Genomic DNA, 19,141 nt, shown 5'->3' on the forward strand with positions numbered 1-19,141 from the left:
ATTAAGCAAGGTTTTTAAGCAATCCCATTGACTTCAATGGGACTACACAAGTACCTACTACTGGGCACATGCTGAATCAGGGCCTTAGGCCTGGCCTACACTTAAAAATTAGACCGACCTCGCTACATCGCTAAAGGCTGTGAAAAATGTTGTGTCCTGTGCGATGTAGTTAGGTCAACCTAACTCCCAGTGTGGAAACAGCTAGGTCAATGGAAGAATTCTTCTACCGACTGCCTTTCAGAGAGATGGATTAACTACACTGATGGAAAATCCCTTCTGTCAATGTAGGAGGCATCTAAACTGTGGTGCTACTGTGCTGTGCTGCTGCAGCCGCTGTAATGTAATCACACCCTTTGTCTGGTAAACTGAGGTAACCGGCCACAAAGGTTGAGAAACATTGCTCTGGAAAAGAAATGTCTTCAGTATAATAGAGAAGGATCTAATAGAACCACCACAGCTAAGAATCTCTCAGGTTTTGTCTAGAAGTCCCTTTTTCCCAATGGTTTATAACATGTAAAACCATCCAGGAAAACAAGGTCTTGGATTAGAAGGATTTGTTTTAAGGGAAACAATTGGAAAAAAAAAACACTCAAAACAGCAGTTTACCCATTTTCAACTACTTGTCTGTACTTGTATCACTCAAAGCCCATTTAGCTTTTATAGGAGAGAAAAATAAGGAAGGCTAATAGCCTGCAGTGGGGTTTAGTTGTATCTGGTAGTTTGGGACTGAAAAACTAGAAAGCAGTCACAATATTTTGCTTTGGAAAATAACTGCTGAGCGTGTGCAGTACTGGCTTTTCAAGAGGTATTGGTAAGGGCTTGCATCTGCCAAACTAGAATTTACGTAATAAGCAGTAAGGGTTATTGGGCTAACCATTTTTTAATAAAGATCCCTTGGCCTTAATACAGATTTACACAATAGACTTTAATAGCTCATAGTGAGTACATAATTTACACATGGGCCTTGCCTAAATACAAATATAAAAATAACACCACTGACCTAATGGATTCTTTGTGTTCTTTTGCATCAATTAAATAGATTTTGCTGACAAGATGTTTGTGTGGTTTTTTTTAAGCTAAATTTTGTTTCAACTTCACATATGGTGTGTTAATAACTTTTTTAAAAGCTGGGCAAAACCCAAAAAGTGAAATAAAAATGATCACCACACAGAGTCTAGATTAAAACAACATTCCAGTGTCTGGTATCAGACTGAAACTCTGAACATAACATTCCATTTGCCTGAGTATAGCAGCACATTTCGAAGCTGCTCTTCAGAAAGGATCAACCTTTGAAGATTCACTGTTCATAGAGTATTGTAACACTTAAGCCCAATGAAGTGGATAGTGCATAGACCTTCACCTTTAACATTGACTTTCTTTGGTTCCAGTCAATAATGCAACTTTCACTTGTTTGGTTCTCTTTGAAATGCACAGGGCGGAATCAGTTAAAAACAAGTTTTTACTCTTGCAGCTCAGGCTCAACTCAAGCCAAAGAAAGTGGTCTGACATAAATAAATATATTACATCTCAAAAGAAATCATAGAAACTGTGCAGCACTGAACAGCAGCTATCTCACATGCTTTGAGATGTGGAATACCAGATTCTTTGATGGATCCTAAAAGGTGTCATTCAAGACTAAAAAAAGTCCAAGCTTTTCTTTCTCCCCCTCTTAAGAATTGGTTTTGTCATCTTCAATTCATAAAAGCTACTGCAGAGCACAAGACAGGAAACTGATGCTGGAGTGCTGGCACAAGTACATCAACAGTAACCATGTTTTTATTGGCTAGTCTGTGCCTCTTTTACAGCTTTCTTGGCACAACTTGAATACTGTGGCCTAATTCATTCCTGAGAGCCCGTGTATTATCGCACCATGTACCAAAACAACATTAAGAGGTCCAGTTTGACTTACCTTTTGGATGCCAAGGGTCTGTGAACTCGTACTTTCCCACGCCAATAGTCCGTAGCATTTGTACCCCATTTGTGGTCTCCTGATTGCCCATCTGGCTGGGAGGAAGCTGAGGAGCAGCCTGCCCATTGGTAGCTGGAACACTATTGGGTAGGGCAGCTGAAGGCAGAGCAGGTGGTGGTGGAGGCAGAATAGGGCAAGTCATATGACCATTCCCTACTGCAGTGTGGCCTGGGTGAGTCACCTGACCAACCCCAGTCATAGAGGACATGATCGGCTGGCTGTTAGTGTACAAAGGCTGGCTTTGCAGGTTCACAACCATGTTATTCAGAGGCTGTGAAGGCTGCTGTTGAAGCTGATAATGAGCTGGCATTAATGGAAGCTGAGGGGTAACGTGAGGAGGGAGTGAGGGTGTAACTCCAATGATAGGGGCCTGGACGTTCACTGCTGGGCTGAAGGTTGGAGGCTGAGTCATTCCATATGAATGAGTTATAAGAGTTGGCTGGCTACCGGCTGCAACTGTTGTAACCCATGGTGCTGTACCTGGGACAGAGAGGAAAAAGGAAAGCTAGCAATAAGAACAATTTTGGCAAAAAAAAACCAAACAAACCCAACACTAACTTTCTCTTTATGTAAATGCTGCCCATAAATGAACCTTTTAGTAGCACCTACGGTTTCTTTTTTCTTTACAATATATAAAGCGGTGCAGGATCTGGAACTATTCCAAACTGATAAGTGCCTAAAACTGCTGCAGTGATGTGAGTGCAATTGTTAAAATACTGATCAGGTAACATGCAGCATGTTTACAATTTTATGTATTTTGTGCTTTATGCAGCTTAAGTATATGCTTCCAAGAAAATTAATCTCTTTCCCCACCGTGATTTCATGGCTCCCTGACAAACACCCTGCATGTGTAATAGTAGTGTTCCAGCCACTACATAGAGATTGCAATTAGGCATCTGGCATAGCTGCACAAGGTACAATGTGTGTCTGGAAGCTGGAAATCATTTCAGGTAGTTCCAGACATAAAGAGATCTTAAAGTACTACCCAGTGCCTTTTACTCTGGCAAAAACCGAAAAGGGGAAAAACACATTAATGAACTTGCAGGCATCTTAATACATTTCTATTAGCCCTGCTGTATAGGAAACTTGAGGGGGTCTTTACAAAGAGAGAGAAAAATCCAGCTGCAGTGTGTGTGTATATAAAAAGGACTAACAGTAAAGTCTAATTTAGAGAGGTAATTGGAGATAGTGTACTGAATTTGCTTTGAACTATTTTCGCTGGAAGAATTACAAAGAAGATTGGAAACATACCTGGGTTTTCATTCTCCCTCATCTGTTTAGAGGGTGGTTCATCTGTGTCCCAGGGTGTAGACTGATTGATGGGTGTCTGTCCCCACCTAACACTAGTTGCAAGTCCTTGAGGCTGATTTTCAGTCTTGGAAATGCAAGGCGTCTACCAGAAAGAGAGAGAATACATGGAATAAAAATGTTAAGAATAGATGGAATAATAATTGTACCTGAAAGCTAGCAGCATTTATTGTTGTAGTACAAGAATATATCTTAAGATCTTTAAATATCATTTTTACCCAGACATGCACTAAATGTCTGTACTGCAATACGAACAGCATTTGAAAAAAATATTTCTGGAAAAATTTAATAGAACCACCATTAACAAACAAAGAAATCAAAACAAAAAAGAGCCACGGGATTTTCAGAAATAAATTGCTCTGCATTCTTTTTTTAACCTTGATAATATCTATTCATATAATCACCGTTTATATAAAAAAAATGAACTATTTTCTGTTTGCTCAGTCTTTTTTTTTTAAAGTGAGTTTTTGCTTAGCAGGAAGCAGGAGGAAAAAGAAGAGCTACTTTATAACTGTAGGACAAATTACCATAGAACTATAAAGAGAAGACTTAGTATTTAGTGTCTGGCAACCCCTAAAATTGAACACTAATAATAATAAAAAAGCACAGTGTAACTGTCTGCTGCTAAAGTGGCTATGCCGGCAGTTCTTTAGAGCTGTTAACATAACTGTAAAGTAGTGAAAGGAGCAAGGCTCACTAATCATGGACCGAGGCATAATCATGACAATCACACAGGATTAAATGTAAACAATCACACAGGATTAAATGTTCAGCTAGGCAGCCACTCAGTTTCACTGGTTCCTCCCAAACTACTCATGATCCTACTGAAAAGATGCCTTTGAGTGCTCCAGCAGGTCCAGTTTCTCTAGAACTGCAGCCTATTTCATTGCTGGGGGATTAAAAGTGTTTATGGGTATTGGCAACCATAAAACAAATGGAACAAGCTGCCTATTACTCAGTGAATGAGCATTGAGGAAACAATATTTAGAGCCCTCAAATACATAAATCCTGTCTGCCAGGTTGACCACTTGTTGCTCTATGTTCAGAGGAGTAATTTGGCCCTAAAGCTGAGGGAGGAGAAGCTGGCTCTATAAATGCTCTTGGTGCTGCTGTCCCAGTTGCAAGTTGTCAGAACTGCAAACCCCTTTGCCCTCAGCAGAACCTCAAATCCCCTCTATCAAACCCATTAACTCCCCGCATCTCTGGCCTCTCAAAATACATCTGCTTCTCCACCAAGTCCATCAGTAGTTCCCCTTCCACTCCAAATCCATCAATTTTCTCACTACTCCCCCTACCTCAGAGTGTCCCTCTGCCTAGGGTGACCATACGTCCCATTTTGGTCAGACAGACCCTTTTTTAAACCATCCTCACTGTCCTGATTTTTTTTGGCAAAAGTGGGCATTTGTCACATTTGCTCTTGCCAACATGATCGGAGGGGGCAGGGAAGGTGTGAGGGGAGAATGGCGATGCCTGCACAGGTGGGGGAGGCAAGGCTCGGGTGGGGGCAGGCAGGCCTTGAGTGAGCAGTGACGCCAGCCCCAGCCTCTCATGGGGGGGTGGGGGTTTAGGGCTTGGGCAAGCAGCAACCCCTCATGAGTGGGGTGAAGGACCTGGAACAATCCTGCAAGGGGGTGTATGTGTGCTCGAACTAGCTTCACACTGTGTTGAGTTTTCCCTTTCGGAAATATGGTCACCCTACCTCTGCCCCTCATCCTTCTAGCTAACATTTCCCCGTTTTCATCCCAATCCCCTCTGAATCCCTCATTTCACCTCTAGGTGCTGCTTCCTCTTAATCTCCAGCCTCTCACCAATAGCACCTTTCTCCCTCGAGCTTTGGAAGGTGCCAGGGGTTCTCCTTCTTTCTCCTAGAGCAGTGGGGAGAGCTAGACCCAGCAGCCAGAACCTCTCCCTCCCCGAGTCTGCCTGGAGGCAAACAGCCTTCTTTGTTCTGCTCTCCCTGCTGGCCAGCTGCTAGCGCAGTATAGCTTGAGAGAGACAAGGTGGATGAGGTGGTATCTTTTAACTTGATCAACTTCTGTTGGTGAGAGAGCTCACCTGAATTAGACCTCTGTGTAAACTTGAAAGCTTGTCTCTCTCACCAACAGAAGTTGGTCCAATAACCCATCTTGTCTCTCTAATACCTTGGGATCTACACAGCTACATCAATGCTCCTCCTCCAGAGAAACATTTTCTGGTTAAAACTGTACTTTTTCCCTATAAAATGTAATTTTGGATGATTTTTTATGAAAAGTCGTGAAATGAAAATTTGGTTTCTAATTTGTTTTTTTCCTCCAAAATCAATAATTACATTTTTAAATTTTTTGTTTTTACCACTTCCCTCACCTTCTGCCTTCACCATTATTCCCATTAAGCGCAATAAAATGAATAAAGCCCAGGCTTTGGTTTTGTTCTTTTTTTCACATTTTTTTCCTTCTGTAACTTTTCAAAACATTTTTGACTTTGGAAAATGTTGACAGGAGGAAAAAAACAAAGATAAAGAGGAAAAAATGATGGGAAAAATCCTCTAGATAGTATTTCTATTATACTGTAATTAAACGGCAAAATATGGAAGGAGAGGGAACAATCAGAATTTTGAATATTTTTCAGTTTGGAAATTTGCCTGTGAAAAATCTCACATGAAAAATTTCAAATTAAAATCTGTTAAAAAGAAAAAAATAACAGTGAAAAATTTCTATCAGCTGTTCTCCAGACACTTTTCTCTGTGTGCAGCTGCGCCGCTCAACAGCTGCACCACTCAACTGCTGCCAAGCCACTCTACACAGGCGATGGAGCACTGCAGCATACCACACCGAGCACTGCCGTCCTGCCCTCCACAGGACTGAAAACAGGGGGTAGAAGAAATGCAATGCTGTTGTTCCCTGCCAATAAACTGGGTGGAATATATTCTCCTGTACCTTTTATATTTACCCCACACCTATGTTTTATAGCAGCAAATGCAATATATAATCAACAGAGGATAGGAGGCAAGACCTTTTCCAGAAGGAACCCAACATTGATATTCAACCCCCATATATGACACAATCCATTTGTGCCATCTTTGTAAGTGCTCCTATTTTAAATTTGGCAGCTGTATGCTGTGCTTCTTTGTTGTAAGTATTGGGGCTGGCTGAAGTGTTTATAAAGCATTTTTAAAAATTAACTGTAATAACATCATCAAGAGGTGCAGAACACAATGAAGTAACCATCAGACCTTATCAGCGCAACTTTTGTCACACGCTTACACCACGAAAATTGTTTTAGGGTAAATAGTGGAGTAACTCTAAAGGCAGATGAAATTATATCAGCATCCTGAAAGATACAGGGCCACACATATGCCGTAACTGTAGCAGAATCCTCGTAGTATATCCAGAAGTGGGTTGAAAATAGAGCAGTAAGTCCAACCCCCTTCCAAACACTAGGAAAATTCAGCCCCAAACTTTACAGCTTGAGGCTGTCTCTCCAGCAGATCAAACCACAGCACTAAATCCAAACACACCCTGAAATTTAGGGAAGTTGCATTTGCATCTGGACTCAAACTCCATAGCTGGAGCCTATTTCTAATTATAACTATGAAATGTTGGAAAGACACTCACTTAGGCCAAAGGAAACAAAAAAGCATGACCACAGTGGGAAGAACCCTGCTGGTTTGCTCCAGTAATAAATCTTTTCTGCTTCAGCAAAATATTAGAACTTTTTCAAGAGAGCATTTTCACAAAGCATGTTCACAAATCCTGTTTCTTAACTGCTCAGTGGATTTAAATGCACAAATCTAGCACATTGATTTCAAACTTCACTCTTAAGCTTGTATTTATTTGACCAGAAACAGCTATAAATTTGTTGGTATGAAATCACAACACACACTAATAAGGCACAATTTAGACAATACTGGATGGAAAAAGGCGAAAGCAGCTTACAAAACTTCCTGATATTTACTGTATTTCTAGACTCTGTTCTAAATTCCAGGTTATTTTTCTTACTGTACAAAGGTTTACATTACAAGTGTTACATGTCTCTGACTTGATTGGAGAAATTACTGCTTTGCATATTTGGAAAGATTAATTATTTCCAATATTATCAGCACAAGGACCTTGGTTATGTGTGTGCGGGGGCACAAAAGTACTCATTTCAGCTTCTCATGTATAACACAAATGATTAAAAAATGGTCTGCATTACGCTAGTTGTGCATAGGGAAGAGATGTGTTCCATTAGTGTTAGGCAGACTTCACAGAAGCTAATTGTACTATGTCACACTTTTATCTTTAGCTTTTATGTCAGATGCTTGTTGGAATTAAACAAAGAACACATGAAAAAAAGTGACGTGCATTAAACAAAATTCTATCAGGTATACATTTTAAAATGCTGCCAAATGCCTATTTATATGAAAAGACAAGAAGGTCTCTAGAAGGTCTATTACAGCCCATCTCAACAACAACATGCATTTCAGAAATGGCTGAAACACACAATAGACCACAGAGAATACTCAATCAATACTCTGCATATTTTCAGAGTCCATTTATATATATCATTCACTCTGTGTTCTTAATTACAGGTAAATCGCACACAATCTAGGTAGGCGTTTTTTCACTTTTTTGTTTTGTTTTGTTTAAAGTTTCACTTTAAAAGGTATATAAATTGTAAGTTGAGGGTTAAACTGCACCTGAAACCTGCGACATTATGACTGATTTTACATTTTCAATAGAGAGAGGTGAGTTCTGGAGAGTCTGTTAGCTTTAGTTTGGAACTTCCTGCTGCTTTTATCAGTTTGATATACAGCTAAACATCAAATGAAACTAGCTTCACGTGTGGTGGTATAAATAAAGGTGCTTAGGACTAGTCTACACTACAGTCAGGCCAACGTAAGCTGCCTTGCATCAACCTAGTAGTCCATGTGTCTACGCTTAAATTTGTCTCCTACCGACGTAAGTGCCCCATTAATGGCACCATAGTAACCTCACTTCCCCGAACGGTGCTGAGCCATGGTCAATGTATGGAGGTTGATGCAGTGCACGCGTAGACACTGCGTTCATTACCTATGTTGACCCTAACAGTTTCCTAGCAGCTGTCCCACAATGCCCAATACTGACCGCTTTTGTCACAATTGTGAACTCCACTGCCCAGAGGTCACGGAGACCATAAGCCCCCCTCTCTCTAAAAACCTTGTGAATTTTTGAAATACCTTTTTCTTGATTTCTCATCTTGGCAAGCACACCTAGCAGATCTACACTGTTGTGTGCAACTGCCCAACTGCCCATGCTGGCTACACACTCCTGGGCCTAAGGGGAGAATAAGCTGTGCAGGTATGACCCACCATAGAAATGTGGACATCTATGAGCAGATTGGACGAGGGATGCAGGAGAAGGGGTACGACAGGGATCAGTAGCTGTGCTGCATGGAAGTGAAGGAACTGCAGCAGCCATACCAGAAGGCCGGGGAGGCCAAAAATCAAGCTGATGCTGAGCTGAAGACCTGCTGCATTTATAAAGTGCTGCTTTCCATATTTGGAGAAGGCACCACCAGGAGCCAGTAGACCACCATGGATACCTCCAAAGAGCCTAAGACACCGACCCCAGGCAAGGAATAAGGAGGAGGAGGATGGGGGACAGGTGACCAGAAGATCCAGCTATGCTGTGAGCCAGGACCTATTTGAGACTCCACCACAGTCCAATCAATCCCAACATTCAAGCATGGGCAAGCCCAATGCAGGTGAAGGAACCTCAGGTAAGAACGTAAATGGATTTTCCATTACAATGATGTACTGATGGCACCCCCAACTTAGCAGGACACTGTTATTGACATTTCATTAATTGACTCGTCCTAGAAGAGGCAGTGGTACGACAAAAAGAGTTAGCGTTGTTATCTGCTTTTCATTCCTCTTTAGAATTAGGCAGGCAGGCCATGCAGAGCAGTTCGTTTATGTACGCAGGGATGTCCCTTAAATTATCCTGAGAGATCTCGATGAAACTTTCATGGTGCTACTCTGCAATTCTCTCTCAAAGGTTTCGGGGTGTGGCAGCCTTATATCTTCGTTCATGGTAGAACACATTCCCACACCAGTCTGTAATAACTTTGGCAGGCACCATTGCAATAAACAGGCTAGCAACATATGGAGCTAGGTAGCTTCGGGATGCCAGTAGCAGGTGTGCTCTCTGTGCCTCTGATACCCACAGCAGTGAGATATCAGCTAAAATCATCGCTGCCTGAGGAAAATGGTGCCAGTATTCAGTGCCTTTGCCCTATACTCATAGTTTCACGCAACCAAGCAATTCTCTCTCTCTGGAGGGCAGTGCTCACCATGGCTGGTGATGTGAGTGGTGCTGTGCACAAGCACTCTGAAGCAGAAGTGTCAATAAGCAGTCTTGTTTAGCTTAGAGTTAAACTAATTAAATAAGCTAGTACCCATGAGCTACCACATGTAACTGCATCTTACACCTTGCAAGCTGAGTGAATGCAACAGAGTCAGACAATGGGGAGGAAGGCTGATCTGTGTTTAAGGCACATGACTGGAAGTCAGGAGACCTGTGTTCTACTTCTAGCTTTACTACAGATTTTCTGTGTGGTCTTAACCAAGTCACTTAACCGCTTTATATCTTATTTCCTTACTACGGGTGTTTTAAATTTCAATACTTTTATGTTAGTAAAGCACTTTGAGATTCTCAAGCCAAAAGCACTATAAAAATTCAAAGTCTTATCACAGGAGTTCAGACATGCATTATAGAAAGGTTAATACAGTAAATTAATCACATGTAAATAAATCATTGCAACCTGAAATTGCTTTGGACAATAGACTGGCTAGTTTGTGGCTATAGCAACTACTGATCTACTACCAATTAGCTGAACAATTCCATCACTCTACTGGGCTTCATTTGGTTCCTTGCATTTTCTTCTGTACTCTTTTTTTTTTTTTTTTTTTTAATATAAAGGGCCTTCCCTTTTAATCATTTTCCGATCTCTGGTTTCCAACCCCGGCCTGACTCTGACCCCAACTTGCTTACTGATCCTGGCTCTAGTGATTACTCCAACCCCTACTAAGTGACTACAGCCTCCTGGCCATCGTTGACTTGTGGGCACAGCCCAGCCTTGACTGCTAGACCAGACTGCCTATGCCCAGCCCTTTAAAACAGGCAGCTTTCAAAAGAGTAAAATGTAGTGATTATATTATTTGGAGACATACAGAGAAAACAAAACTAGGATTAGATTGGTTCTTAAACCACAGAAATAAAGCCAGGAGCCCTTTTATCTGGCTATAAATAACAAAAAACACTCAGAAACAATCCCTCTCAATTTATAAGAAAATTAATTCCATTACAAATATAAAGGATGAATGGAAAGATATGAAATTACTCCAGAGTCTCATGAGGGTAACAGAGCAGAGTTGCCCCACAGTCTCCTGTTTAGCCCATATTACATAGGTTTACTAGGTCACTAGTAGCTGTCAAGGTAACCTATCTTTGAGTAGGCTTACCTTAAGGTAACATGGTTTAGAACTCTATAGTAAAATGACACATAGTTTTTTGGTCAATGACACCTTTACGGTCAGTGAGAATCCAGGATCAAATGATACAAATAACACGCTACACAATACATCAGCTGAATTTAAAAAAAACAACAAACCAAGAACATGAAACACTTCTTGGGAGGTCCTTACAGTGCACTTTAGCAATCCCCAAGAGGCTTGTAAAACTGCTGAAATGCCTCTTGCTGCTGCTCAAAGTGCTAAAACCTTTTCAAACAGTTTCATGGGCAAAAGGGAACTGAAATGGATAAAGTGTTCTTACTTGTGGTTCCCAGCAGCTGAAGCTATTTTATTATAGCCTTCATTTAAAGTGATGGATGAAGAGTGGCGATTCTCTGTTCCAATTATCCAAAAGAGATGGGGAACGGCACTTTAATATCGAGATAATGTATCCAATATGCAACCTACTTTATTTTCTCCCCTCACTGAAAATAAAAAGGCACAGACAGACAAATGCACAGAGGCAAACATCCCCTCCCATAGAGGCAATCAGGGATCAAAACAGCTCCAGTGTAATGAGCAAATTCCCTTAAAACACTTAGTTATTACTAGCTGTAACCAGCAACAACTCGAAGCCCTAAACAGGACTTGAGCCCTGCTGTGTAGATGCTGTACAATGAACACTAGTGGATGGGATCCCTGTCCCAAAGAGTAAGGGTGACCAGATGTCCCGATTTTATAAGGCTAGTCCCGATATTCAAGCCTTTTTCTTATATAGGGACCTATTACCCCCCACCCCCGTCCCAATTTTTCACACTTGCTATCTGGTCACCCTACGAAGAGTTTACAATCTAATTTGCAGTACTCATTCCGAAATATTGTATAAAGCAGTTATTTTCCGCACGCACATAACATCTAACATATACAGAGGCAGATCCTCAACTGGTGTAAATTGTCAAAGCTCACTGGATGAGATCCTGACTCTGTTTCTGAGTCCAGGTCAGTGGCTGAGCAACTGGTAAGGAAGCATGCACAGTCTTCTAGAATGAAACCAATACCTCTCTACCAAAGAGAGCTAGGAAAAAGAGAAAGGAGCTAGCGAAGAGGAGCAGCAAACATGGGGATTTTGCAAGGGCATTCAGAGAGGGAGCATGAGAGCCAGACACACTTATTCTAAACTTAGGTCAACAATACTCCTCCCTCCACCCACCACAAAAAAACCCTCCATACACAAAGAACAAACAAACAAAAATATAAGGCCATCAGAAGTCCAGCAGCAGAGTGGGGGCTATCCAGTTTATTGCACTCAGTGCAGCATGTATAATTACCTGCCCTGTAGGCATGTGGCATATGTGTACATGCGGTGCAAGCAGCTCATGGCCCTCAGAGACCGAGTACAAGTTCTTGAGACCAGAGTGGCTGAACTGGAGGAGCTAAGGAAGGCGGAGGGGTACATTGGTAAAGACTTATCAGGACATGGTAGTGAGGTCCACCCACCATCTGACAACCTCACTGCTTTTGAGAGGGATCAAAGCCTTGGGGAAGCAGAACATCAAGCTGGAGCAGAGGGGAAATAATCCCATAGCTGGGACCCTCCTTTCAGATGATGTCATGGTATCTTCTCATGGTGAGGATACCTCTTCAGGGCAGGGCATCCCTGTTATTAGGAAGGGACAGGTAACAGTAATGGGGGATAAGATTAGAAATATAGATAGTTGGGTTTGTGATGACAGAGAACAGCAGGGTGAATTGGCTGTTGGGTGTGAAGACTGGGGATCTCTCAGGATATTTAGATAGGCTTATATGCAGTGTTGGAGTGGAGCTGGTGGTTATGGTGCATCTAAGTACCAGTGACATAGGGAAAGGTAGGAGAGAGACCTTGCTGGCCAAATTTAGGCTGCTAGGTAAGAGATTAAAGTCCTGGACCTCCATGGTACCATTCTCTGAAATTCTTCCAGTTCCATGTGCAGGGCCAATAAGACAGGCAGAACTGTGGTGTTCGGAAGAGAGATTTAAATTTACTAGTAACTGGAGAACCTTTCGGGAAAGGAGGAGCCTATACAGGAAGGATAGGTTCCATCTAAACCAAAATGGTTGATGAAATTCAATGCTGATAAATGCAAAGTAATGCAGATAGGAAAATAGAATCCCAGCTATACCTTGGTCTAAATTAGCTGTTACTATCCAAGAAAGAGATCTTGGAGCAATTGTAGACAGTTCTCTGAAAACATCTGCTCAGTGTGCAGTGGCAGTCAAAAAAACTAACCGAATGTTAGGAACCATTAGGGAAGGGATACATAATATAATCCCACTATATAAATCCATGGCATACCTACACCTTGAATACTATATGCAGTTCCGGGTGCCCCATCTCAAAAAAGATATATTAGAACTGGAAAAAGGACATAGACAAGAGCAACAAAAATGATGAGGGGTATGGAACACCTTCCACAAGAGGAGACAGTAACAAGACTGGGGCTGTTCAGCTAAGAGAAGAGACGACTAAGGGGGATATGAGAGAGGTCTGTAAAATCATAAACGGTGTGGCGAAAGCTAATTAAGAAGTGTTACTCACCTCTTCACATAACATAAGAACTGATGAAATTAACAGACAGTAGGTTTAACACAAATATAAGGAAGTACTTCTTCACACAACACACAGTTAACAGTGGATCTCATTGCCGGGGATGTGGAGAAGACCAAGAGCATAACTGGGTTCAAAAAAGAATTAGATAAGTTCACGGAAGAGAGGCCCATCAATGGCTATTAGCCAAGATGGTCAGGGATGCAACCCCATGCTCTGGGTGTCCCTAAAATATAACTTGCAGAAGCTGGAACTGGACAACAAGGGGTGCATCACCTGATTATTTGCTCTGCTCTGTTTGGTCCCTCTGAAGCATTTGGCACTGGCCCCTGTCGGAAGACAGGATACTGGGCTAGATGGACCACTGGTCTGACCCAGTATGGCTGTTCTTATGTCTTAAGAAGGCTTTTGAGCTGGTCCATTGAGAGGAAATAATGTTATTTTAAAAGGGAAATAACTATATTAAAAATCTAAAACAAGAGGAGTGTGCAGGCGAGGCAGAAAATGAGCTACCCTGCAATAAAACCTCATTCGGGAACCTGTTCATGAGTGGAAAGAACTCATCAACCTTACATTCTCATTAACAGCCAATTCAACAACGATGGAGCATTGGTATTCTCTTTTCAAAGCAAATGTGGCCACAATGAGAAAGAGAATAATATAGTTAACACACAGGAAAAATGTTGGTACCCAGCAAAAAAAAAGATAAATAAATAAAGGAAGTCTTAAATTTTAGTAGAGTTGAATGAATAATTCATAACTGGCACCTTAAACTCCATCCAGAAATCAACAGACAGCCAATGCAGATTATGGATCATTGGTAGGATATGCTCAAAGTGAGATATGATACATCACTTAACAGGAAAGCACTGCCTTTTGCACTAACTCCAGTTTCTAAAATGATTTAAGGTGCAACCTCCCATACAGTTTAATAATTTAATCTCCAGGACACAAGGGCACAGATGAGAGTGGTGAGGTTCACATCCAAGAGAGTTGCAACCTCTTTTACAACTGCAGATGGAAAACAGTCCCCCTGTCACTGCTGCTACAATCATCTATCAGTAGCTGTGAGTCTAAGAAGACAAGCTGACAGACAAATAGCTAAACACATACTTAATCAGAAGGGCTGATATAATTTTTCCAATATCCTCTGGCTGCTTCCCCTAAGCAACCAAAATCACCCCAGTATTGTCTGGATTGAGTCTCAGCCATCTCATTCTCATGCATGCTCCAATCATTACCATAACACGAGATAGTCATTCAATTAAACCTGCTAGATCAGATAATGCAGAGAGAGCTGAGCATCATTAACATCCTGAAAATACATTATCTCCCACCCCCATCTTGACTAAGACTTCATGCACACATTGATAAGGAAAGGTCTTGTAATAGAACTCAATGTGAGAATCCTTGGGCCAGAAAAGCAATTAAACAAACCTTCCTTCTCTGATCTCTCAGAAGGAAAAGAATCATCACAAGGCAATCCCAACTCCACCAGTTTGGGTCCATAGGCAAGTCAGCAGCACCTCCCTGTTAATGGTTTTGAAGGCAGCTGATAGATCTAACAGTATCAGCATGAACACCTGATTTTTTTCCATCACCAGAAGGAGATCATTGACCAATACTACTAGTAAGTCTGAGGGCCATATGTAGCTCTGAAGCCATATTGATATAGGTCAAGGAGACCCAAGGTGTCTAAATACTGTGGGTTGTCTCACCGCAGGCTTTTCCTTTGTCTTAACCAGAAATGGAAGATAGAAAAAGTTCCATAGTTCCCTAGATTGTCAGCACCAAGGTTTCTTGAACAAAATCATGGCAGTCTTTCCTAAAGAAGGTTTTGATAAGCTCTATCATTAGAGGATCTAATATCTGATCTCTAATGCTCACCAATCTGGAAGGAACACTGCTGGCATATGGATCCAAAGCCCAGCTTGTGAAACTAAGTTTTCCCAGCACATTCAGAACCTCAGTGCAACACTGGCCTAAACTCATGCAGAGAGGCTCTGCTTCAGCTCAAGCAGTTCCTGCTCTGCTACCATGGATGTGCACAACTCCATCCAAATTAATGAAATATAGATATAAAAAATTCTCATAATAAGAAGCCAGTGAATCTTCACCCAGAAGAACATGTACACTGCATAAGTTTGCTCTTTGTGATTCTGCAAATGCTGTAACGGAGGGAGGAACCTCAATTTACCACAAATATTTTTTTTAATGAGTAAGAATGGAGCACTTTCTCCTCTGAGCATATTCTCACATGCATGAAATTAACATAGCAGTTGACTTCTGAGCGAGTCAGCAAAGCAACCCTGGAATGGCCCAACAAGGGACCATGTTGAAAATTAAACAACTGCCCTGAAACCCTTACTCTGTTTTATGCCACCATCAATAAGGATTACAGTATTAGAGAAATACAAAAGGGTGTTTTAAAAAGAAAAGCAATATCACTTAAAACTCCAATTCATGCATTAGGTTGTTTCTACAGCGTTCCCTTTTCTTGGTCTGGATGCAAATCTTTGACATTCAAACCTTTCTGAATTCAGTGTTTCAATTGTAGTGCACTCTCTTGGGCAGGAAAATGCATGTTCCTTGCCTACACAGCAGGAACATTAAAAAAATATAAGAGTGCGTTTGTTGAATAGTGTTGCATGATATTGCTGATTTATTAACTTGGCTTGATCGATCCATCTATTGTCAAGAGCCTGTTTTGTTTTCACTTCCTAACTAGCGCTTATGCGCATTCACCCGAGTTTCCATAATCTGATCCAGTTCTCCAGAGAGCTTTCTTTAATGGACAACAGAGAATTATTTTTCTAAAAGTGGGATCAAAGTATATTTGGTCAACTCTCAAACAAAAGGATAGTCAGTACTATGATAACTGTATGTTTAATTTTTATAGCAAGTAGCAATATAAACTCATAGGGCCAAATTCATCCCTGATGTAGCTCCATTAGCATCAACAGAATTATTAAACCAAGGATTAATATGGCCTAAAGTGAATTACAAATCCCAGCTTTGATAGTCTTCCATTAATAAATTGTTTACTCTATGCATAATTAAAGGATAGTGAATTCTGAACTCACTGAGCAATTGTAAATAAAAAACCACCACCAAAAATCCTTTCAGATTATAATTTTGATTCTCCTTTCTTCTGCAGAACAACAAAGACTTTCCAAAATAGAATTTATTAACTGTCTGCATTTTAAGTAAAAGCCACCTGAAGGATGAGGGGAAACTGACTCAGGGCTTGGCTACACTCGAAACTTCAAAGCTCTGCTGTGGACGCGTTGCCGCGGTAGCGCTTTGAAGTGTGAGTGTGGTCGCAGCGCCAGGGCTGGGAGAAAGCTCTCCCAGTGCTCCACATACTCCACCTCCTCATGGTGATTAGCTTGCAGCGCTGGGAGCAACGCTCCCAGTGCTGCAGCACTGTTTACACTGGCGCTTTACAGCGCTGTATCTTGCAGCGCTCAGGGGGGTGGTTTTTTCACACCCCTGAGCGAGAAAGTTGCAGCGCTGTAAAGCGCCAGTGTAGCCAAGGCCTTACAAGATAAAACACTTAGCTCTGGGACATGTACAGTATGTGCAACAAATTTCACATCATACATTAACAGGGCATGGAAGAAACCCCACTTATTAGAATTTACTCAAATTCAATATGAATGTTCAATTAAAACATCTTCTGAAGGTGAGTTATATGGCCACTAAAATTAAGTTGTGCAAAACAGAATTAGAGAGCTGCACCTGTCAAGGAGAATATACCTTTAATAATCCATTCCTTTTCATGCATACACGATAACACCCAAAATGTTGCTTGTTTGCTGCAACTGCATCAATCATGCTAAACATCTGGGTTACACAGAGAAAAAATAATGTTTTACAGCAAAAATATTAAGAGTATATCCCTACTTTTTTTCTCATCCAAAATCATATATCTGGATAGTTCTTATTACAAACTTCTCTTCTGGTTGGATTGAAGAACATGCATTTGAAGGCTTGTCTACATTTGAAATGCTGCAGCTGTAGTGCTTCAGTGTAGATACTACCTATGTGGATGGGAGCATAGGCAATCCACCTGCCCCAGAGGTGGTAGCTAGGTTGACAGGATTATTCTTCTGTCAATATAGCGCTGTCCATCCTGGAGGGTTAGGTCGGATTAACTACCCATTGCTGAGGGGCGTGGATTTTTCAATCCTCTAAGCTGTATAGCTGGGTTGGCCTAACTTTTTAGTGTAGATCAGGCCTTAGGATTCCAACATGTTTGTTCAAACACCACTCTTAGGGCTGGTCTACACTGGGAACTTACATCCACATAGTTAGATCTTTTAGGGGTGTGAAAAAGCCACACTCCAGAGAGATATAGCTATGCTAAGCTAACCCCCAGTGTAGACAGTGCAAGGATGATGGAAGAATTCTTCCATCAACCTCGCTACTGCCTCTTGGGCAGGTGGATTAATTACAGTGATGGGAAACCCTTCTGATCGTTGTAGTGAGTGACTACACTGAAGCACTCCAGTGGTGCAGATTCAACACTCCAGCTGTAGCATTATAAGCGTAGGCATATCCTTACCCTTGAATTTTTCTGTTGGTTTCTGAAAGGAGGTTAACATTCCACAAGCTGTTCTGACTGTGTTCCCAAAAGGGATCTGCCAAGCAGGCATAAAGTCTTAGGGCTCAATCCTGTTTACATTCAGTCATCTAGCTTTAATCATGAAAGTAGTTCAATGCAAGATCGGGCCCTTAGATGGTTAGTTAGATTGACTTATAAGACACTACTGGTATATAAGGTTTATGGAATACAGAATTACCATGTTAATTTTACTGGATTGTAGCCTTATATCAAAACAAGAGGCTGGTAAGTGAGGTTTGTTTCCACATCTCCAACCTACCAGTCGTCTGGGGACTGGGGATTTGTCTGGGGTTTACTGTCTGGGGATTTGTCCTGCTTTGAGCATGGGGTTGGACTAGATAATCTCCTGAGGTCCCTTCCAATCCTGATATTCTATGATTCTATGAAGCTGCCAAATTCCTCTAAATATATTGGTTCAAATGCTTGACCTGCTTCAAGCTTCAATCTTCTAAGAGATTCATGGCAAAAGCTTTGCATACCAAGAAATATAAATCTAGCACATTGCTATTAGACATCCTTTGCTGCATGCAGTGTTGTGGTAGCTGTGCTGCTCTCAGGATGTTATAGAAACGTGAGGGGGGGAGATAATATCTTTTTTGGACCAACTTTTGTGGGTGAGAGAGGCTCAGACCTGAAGAAGAGCTCTGGGGAAGCTCAAAAGCTTGCCAAAAGAAGTTGGTCCAATAAAAGATATCTCACCTACTCTTGTCTCTCCAGTACTTTGCTGCCCAGAGCCACAAATGTAACTAAAACAGATCATGGTGTTACTGTGATTAGCTCTGCTGACAGGCATGCTGAAGTTGTATTAAGATGCCTTCCACTTTTTCATTCAAATTCATTCCTCTTATTTTTGAGATAAGAACCGGACGATCCCTCAATACATTTGTGTTCACTACATCATTTTATGAAATATTTCTCATTGGTTGCCAGAGTGTATTGGAAAATTTTAAAAGGTAACAACTTCTTTCAGGGTTTTTTTTTCTTTTTTTTTTAAACTTTTCTTTTGACACAGCACTCGATGACATTCATTATATATAATTCTTGTGGGGTGGGATTTTCAAAAGTGCTTGTTAGTGGCCACTGGAGTCCAGGAGAGAAGAATTATCATTGAGTGCAGAGGGAACAGAGTTAGGACAATGGTAAGTGCTACTGAACGTCCCAGCCTTATTATTCATCTTCAAATTAAATTTGACCACACTT

At 41.3% G+C, this 19,141-nt stretch overlaps 1 protein-coding gene across 2 annotated transcripts in view; it reads right to left on the reverse strand.

Annotated features, from left to right (window-relative positions):
• The window catches only part of KLHL29 (kelch like family member 29), a 515,481-nt gene that overhangs the window by 205,878 nt on the left and 290,462 nt on the right, over nt 1-19,141 (reverse strand). For both annotated transcript variants that reach the window (XM_032784865.2, XM_032784864.2), the window contains exons 3-4: nt 3,221-3,362; nt 1,910-2,449 (exon numbers count right to left, since the gene is read on the reverse strand). In XM_032784865.2, the coding sequence (XP_032640756.1) occupies nt 1,910-2,449; nt 3,221-3,362 (682 nt within the window). The remainder of the gene's footprint in view (nt 1-1,909; nt 2,450-3,220; nt 3,363-19,141) is intronic.

This window comes from Chelonoidis abingdonii, chromosome 3 (assembly GCF_003597395.2).
Source record: "Chelonoidis abingdonii isolate Lonesome George chromosome 3, CheloAbing_2.0, whole genome shotgun sequence".
Taxonomy (NCBI): Eukaryota; Metazoa; Chordata; order Testudines; family Testudinidae; genus Chelonoidis; species Chelonoidis abingdonii.